Source organism: Condylura cristata, unplaced genomic scaffold, assembly GCF_000260355.1.
Source record: "Condylura cristata isolate star-nosed mole 26May11 unplaced genomic scaffold, ConCri1.0 scaffold00006, whole genome shotgun sequence".
NCBI classification, from domain to species: domain Eukaryota; kingdom Metazoa; phylum Chordata; class Mammalia; order Eulipotyphla; family Talpidae; genus Condylura; species Condylura cristata.
Genome location: NW_004567107.1, coordinates 25,448,911 through 25,455,401, shown reverse-complemented (window position 1 = coordinate 25,455,401; position 6,491 = coordinate 25,448,911). Strand labels below are relative to the sequence as shown.

Genomic DNA, 6,491 nt, shown 5'->3' with positions numbered 1-6,491 from the left:
CCTCCGGGGCAGGCGGGGATCGAACTCATGCGGAAGTGGCTTTAGCTTCTTAGTGCTGTGCTTTAACCCGCTGCACCACCAGGGAGGGCCTGAATTTATTTTTTAAAGTTTTATTTATTTATGCACACAGAACTGGGGTACAGGCCAGAGGTACAGGGGCAGATTCACCAGAGACAGAGTGGGGAGCAGAACAGGGAGATTGATGAAGTCTACTGCTGAGGGGAGCAGCAGGTGGGCCAGGAGAGGTCTGCCACACCATGTGGGTCACCTCTGGAGTGGGGGATAGAACCCACACTGAAGCAGCTGCAGCTAGCTTGCAGTGCTGTGCTCTATCCGTTGCACCATCAGGGAGGACCCATTCTCTGAATTTTAAGAGAAATCATATTTCTATGTGGAATATCCCAATAGTTATGGGCGAGGTTTGTTACAGGGCAGGGAGAGAGGGGCACCACTGAACCCCCAAACCTGCCTGCTCTAAATAGGTTCTGCCATCTGTCGCATCAAGACAAAACATATAAGACTTTAATGAACAGGAACTTTAATACAGTAAGTGTAAAATACAGAAGACAAAGAATATAATTTCTAAATCAAACACCTGAAGTTACCCATCCCCTCGTGGGTAAAAGTCCATCCAAAAGTGATTGGCCCAAAGCAAGGCCTGAAAGGCCACAAGAAAAGCACCTTCTGGCCAGGACCCATAGAAAAGGGTCAGAAATGGCCAGACTAGTCTGGGAGGAAAAGAGCAACATCAAAGTCAATATAAACACTGCCATAGCTCACCTCCCCACGGGTCTCTCACCCACATCTCTTTCAACCAGTCCTGGGCCAAGAAATAAACACAGTTTCTTCATCACATACTCTCTGCTCCAAATGGCTCCCTCAGGTCTCCTGGCTCTCCATCCTGCTTCCTTCTTCTTCTTCAGATTCCTTCTCCCCTCTCTCTTTCTCTCCTCAGCCCACCCTACTTCTGGGTAGGGCAGGGAAACCTGGAACTTCCCCCTTTCCTAGGACTACCCAGTTACGGATTCAGCACCCAGGTTTACAATCCCTGATGCCTAAGCCCTGTGGTTTGGATCCCCAGGCCCATGTGATGGTGTCAATTCTAACATCTTATTTTCTGCTTAGGTTAAAGTTGAGGAAGAGAGTGACGATGAGCTCTCCGAAGAGTTTATGGAGTCCTTTACAACCTCCAGTGGGAACACTTATTTTGTCTTTCTGCCCCTGGAACAAGAGGAGGAGAGTTGCAAGAAACCCCATGTCAGTCTTTCTGCCATTCTCATAAATGACACTCCCAATGCCAAGTTTCTAGAACAAGTGATCATTCCATCCAAACTCATTTCAGAAATTAAGAAACAGTGAGTGGAAATCCTTTTATTTACATCTTCTCGCCCTAAGTTTTGTTAACAACCTGAAATGTTAAAACAAAAGGTTGCATTTATTTCAGCCGGAGAAAGAGAATGTGTAACTGAGAGTCCAGATGGACACACACACACCAATAGTGTAAGCCCAGGAATTCCTTGCAGGCACAAAATCCTCTGTCAGAGTGACCCCTTCTGCTTTGCTGGCATGGGCCATGTACATAAGAAATAACATAGCTTCTGTCCACCCAGAATAGATACAACCAAAAGATATCATCAGAGTGGTCAGAGCAGTTTTTAACATTCCCTACAGGTTTCCAGTTGCTGCACGGCGCCACCAGCTCTCAGTGGGTCTGTTGCGCTCCTGGTACTGGTGTGTACTGACTGGTGGGTCCATCATGGCTTGAATTTGGACTTTCCTGATGAGTAACGGTGCTGTGCCACTACTCAAATACTTGTGGGCCATTTGGTTAACTTTCATAAAATGCCTCGTCAAATATTTCGTCATTTTCTCCTCTGGCTAGTGGATCTTTTCCCTCACTAACATGAGGGAGTCAGTTACCTACCCTCTATGAGGCTTTCCCTGGATCAATATATGCAAAGTGTTTATTCCCCTTCTGCTTTTCCTTCTTCCTCTCTTGGTGTCTTCTGATGAAGAGCAACTTCATTTTCATAATGTCCAACTTGTAATTTTTTGTCTTTATGGTCAGTGTGATTTATGTCTTGTCTAAGAAATCTTTACCTGCTCCAATGTCATGGAAATAACATCCTCTTATTTACTACATATGCTATTGTTTTAAACTTCCACATTTATATTCTACCTGGTATTGACTTTTGTTACTATGTGAAATAGGAATCAGATTCATTTCCCCAATATGGAAAATCAAGTGACCCTGGGTCACTTGATAAGACTCCTTTCTCCACTGCTCTTTCTCTGCTTTTCTGTATTTCTTTTTTTTTTTATCCTGGAATAAACAGATGTTTATTTGCGCCACTAATAGTTGACACAGATCCTTTTGATTATGATATTGTGAATAAGTACACAGGGATTCCTATTGTAAGTCACTACCTTACCTTGCTTATTTGCTGTAACTTTTAATTGTGCACTAATATTGAGTGGTAAAAGTCTTCCAGTGGTGGTCTTCACCAAGTCTTGATGGTGTCTATAAGGGCCTTTAATGCAGCCCTTTACATTTCTATGTAAATCAGTTCTTATAAGAAAACATGTGATGATTTTTTTATGTTATTGTATTGAATCTATAGAGATATCTGGGAAGAACCAACATCTTAACAATGAGTACCCAAAATATCATCATCCATTTAAAATATTTTTTATTATTATATTAGGTTTTTTTTTTACATATTTTTGTGCATTTTTCCATCTTAGCTGCAATCTCCTTTGGGTTTCCCATTACCAAATCACCCCTGTGCCACCACCATAGTCCAGTGCATTTCCCTCCCCCCACTGTTTTGATCACATTCCCCACTCCACCCCCGTAAAATGTGTCTGCTATATAGCTGTTCATCGTTATCATTATTTTCTCGCTTGTTCCATTATATTCCTGCTATCATCATCCATTTTTAAAAGGAAGAAATGGTAAATTGGGGAAAACATTTGCAGCTCACACCACAATCCAAAGACTTTATGTTCTCAATCTATAAAGAGTTGCTAGAGGTTGAAAAGAAAAAAATCAGCTAAATAGTAGAGAAGTGGACAAAAGACACTAATAGGTAGTATACAGAAAAAGAAAGTAAATAGTCTTAAGCACTTGGAAATAAGCTCAGCAGCAGTTGCAGCATGACAAGATCATCTAATTCAAACTTTTGGCAGTGCGCACTAAGGCCATAGGGGAAAGCATTGTCGGGGGGAGTTCAGGTGACTTTGTGGTAGAATCAATTTGGCCTTCTCTGCCAGAACCCCAGAGGTATTTTAGCCTTTGACTTCACAATTACAGTTCAGGGACTTTATTGTAGTACAGCTTCAAGGCGACATAAGTTCAAGCTTAAGCACTGCAGACTTCTTGGTATAACAAGCAGTGAGACACCATCCAGTGTCTTCCAGCAGGGCCATGGTTCATAGTAAAATGGCGTACTCAAAGAACACCATGCCATTGAAAATAAAAGAAGAACAAAAACACTGGTTGAAAAGATACCTGCACCCCCATGTTTATTGCTGCTTTATTTACAATTGGAAAAACATGGAAGCAGTCCAAATGCCCAAAAGTAGATGACTGGATTAAAAAGCTGTGGTACATATATACAATGGAATATTACTCAGCAACCAAAAAAGAGAAACACATGTCTTTTGTAGCAACTTGGATGGAGCTGGAAAAGATCATGCTTAGTGAGATAAGCCAGAAAGAGAAAGAAAAATACCGGATGGTTTCACTCATAGCAGGAGTATAATGGACCAGGCGAGAAAATAATAAGAATAATGAACAGCCATATACCAGAGACATTTTGTGGGGGTGGAGTGGGGAATGGGATCATTTTGGGGGGGGAGGGAAGTGCACGGGACTATGGTGATGGCACACGGGTGACTTGGTGATGGGAAACCCGCGGGGATTACAATTGAGATGGGAAAAAAAATGTACAAAATGATGTAAAAATAAACTGTTATAAAAAATTTGTTTAAAATAAAAAAAAAACCTGAAAAAGAGAATCAAAGAAGAGGTAGAGAAGGGGGAGCACCTTTGACATCAGTGTGGCAGGTCTGTCCCTGATCACGTCGCTGGCAGTACTGACCCTCACTGGTCTTTCCCTCAGGCTTCGAACTGGTTTTTTTGAGCACCTAGAGAAGTGGTTTGACCAGCGTTCCCTTCACACCCGCGTCGTTGCATCCACCAAGATCAATAAGCTGGAGTCAGAGCTGGAGCTGTATCTGCACCTGCACCAGCCAAGAGCCCAGATCATTGAAAAGGACATCCACAACGTCAGGGCAGGTACAGCACCCTGCCAGGAGGCTGCCCTGCCCCACCCTGGTGTCTGTGCCACTGCACTCTCTGCTCACCAGCTGCCTACTTGGCACCACACAATGTTTAGCTTGTTATCATTGGCCTTAATTCTCCTACTGTGATAGGGCCCGGGAGCCTGGAAAGGGGAAGGAGGCCAGACCTCAGATACCTTCATTTGCATTTATACTTAATACACATGGATGAGAAACTAACCAAGTAGAGCCACAAGGCCACAGGCCAGGTTGTTTGATCCCACAATTCTCTCACTGCTCCAGGCAACAGGCAGAGAGTGAAAATCAAGGCCAGGGCCTCCTGGTAGGCCAAGGGTTAAGGTTCAGCACTATGAGGCAATCTGTGGCCGCCCCAGCTGGGGACCAGGGACCAGACTCACATGGCCCAGCAGACCTCTCCTGTCTGGTCTGCTGCTCCCCTCAGCAGTGCATTTCAGTAGATCTGTCTGTTCTGCTCCCCACTTTGTCTCTGGTGAATCCTCTTACCCCCCTGCACCTCTGTCCTGTACTCCAATTCTTGTATGCATAAATAATAAATCCTAAAGAAAAAAAAAGAACATCGAGTCCAGAGAAATGAGTCCCAAAGCCATGCTATTTGTTTAAGACAGAACCAGAACCGTGGCTCCTTCACCATTCTAAGCAGGTGGGAGATCAGATTGGGATTCCAGTTAGCACCAGGGGCCTGAGAACTCCTGAAGGCCAAATCCTGGTTCCTTCTACTCCACTGTGGCAGACAACACAGCTGAGGCTCACTGGAGATAAGCTGGTGCTAGGACAAAGAAAATAACTCACACTGCCCAGAGCTGTGCTGGTTTTCTCCCAGGAGCTCTCACTGAGATCCCCACCCTCCCAAAGCCTCCACCCCCCCCCCACTTCCCCGCCCTGCTCCCTGGTGCTTTCCTGAGGCTCCACGTCTCCCAGGTTTTGTTCTTTTCTTCTGTAAGCACAGTGTCAGCAGCAGCAGGAAACCCCTGCTCAAGGCAAGGCAGCTCCTTCTCTCCAGTCAGACCCCCTGGGCGGGAAGGGGCGTCTCACTGTGGCCTCTGATATCTGCGCCCATTCCCAGGCCAAGCCCTGGTGAAGGCAGCAGTGGTGAGATAGGGACCTTGACCTAGGTGGTCCCTGCTCTGAGGCTGTCCATAACCAGAGGTGACCTGGGATCCCAGCACGCCCTTGTCCTTTTTCAGCTGAGCTCTTGCTACACCAAGAGCGGCTGGACAGCCACTGTGCTGGGGTGGTCGAGACCCTGAAGAAGGAGAAGATGATGTTTTACCAGTTCCAAGAAGAGCAAAACATGCGGAGCAAAAACTTCCGCCGCAAGATTTACGACATGGAACATGTCTTCTTGAATGCCACTAAAAGTCAGAGGTAAGAGCCCTGGGGGCCTCTCCTGGACCTCGTGGCTCTATAGGGTCATCTGCAGGGTCAGCCCTGCTGGTCCAAAGAGTTTCCAGCCCCACACAGCAAGCTCCACTTTTCGGTAAGCGTTCCACTGTGTAAAACTGGGCTGGGGGCTGAGGGTTGGGGGGTGAAGAATGTGCACCCCATAATGTGCACCCCGCAATGTGTACCCCACAATGTGCAACCCACAATGTGCACCCTGCAATGTGCTCCCCGCAATGTGCATGGTGGGAAGACCACTGCCCTCAGGGGAAAGCAGAAGAGTTTCCTGCAGGAGGGTCCCTGGCCCAGGACGGAGGACAGTGTGAGCAGGTGGAACTATCCCCCCAGAGTAGATGCTTCTGCCCAGCTCAAGGTGGGGATGTGCTCAGGGCAGAGCCAGAGTTCCAGAAAGAACACTGAGGGTTTGAGATGGAAGCTGTTGCCCAGGAAGGCCTCAGCCAGGTAACAGAGGAGGGGTCCTCATATCCTTGTGCACAGCAGTCAGGTGCATAAGAGGCAGCTGGGGGTTGGGGGTGGGGAGATAAAGAAAAACTCGAAGCACACCGTTGCTGGAGAGCAGCCAGGTACAGGAGCTGAGCCGCTGGGAGTGAAGGCCTGTGCTGGGAGGAAGAGAAAGACCTCTTACGCCTGGGACTCTTTTACCAGTTTGGCAAGAGGCAGAGAGGTGAGGGACGCCTCTGACGAGCACACTGAGGCCTCCGCACTGCGTCCCGCACACCTGCTTGAACATCCCTCCAATGCCTCTTCTGCGGGGTGGGAGGGGG

The 6,491-nt window shown here is 46.9% G+C and overlaps 1 protein-coding gene across 1 annotated transcript in view; it reads left to right on the top strand.

Annotated features, from left to right (window-relative positions):
• Positions 1-6,491, top strand: part of CCDC180 (coiled-coil domain containing 180) — a 47,926-nt gene that overhangs the window by 20,648 nt on the left and 20,787 nt on the right. The window contains 3 exon segments of the mRNA XM_004695957.2: positions 1,126-1,355; positions 4,125-4,300; positions 5,511-5,691. Of these exon segments, the coding sequence (XP_004696014.1) occupies positions 1,126-1,355; positions 4,125-4,300; positions 5,511-5,691 (587 nt within the window).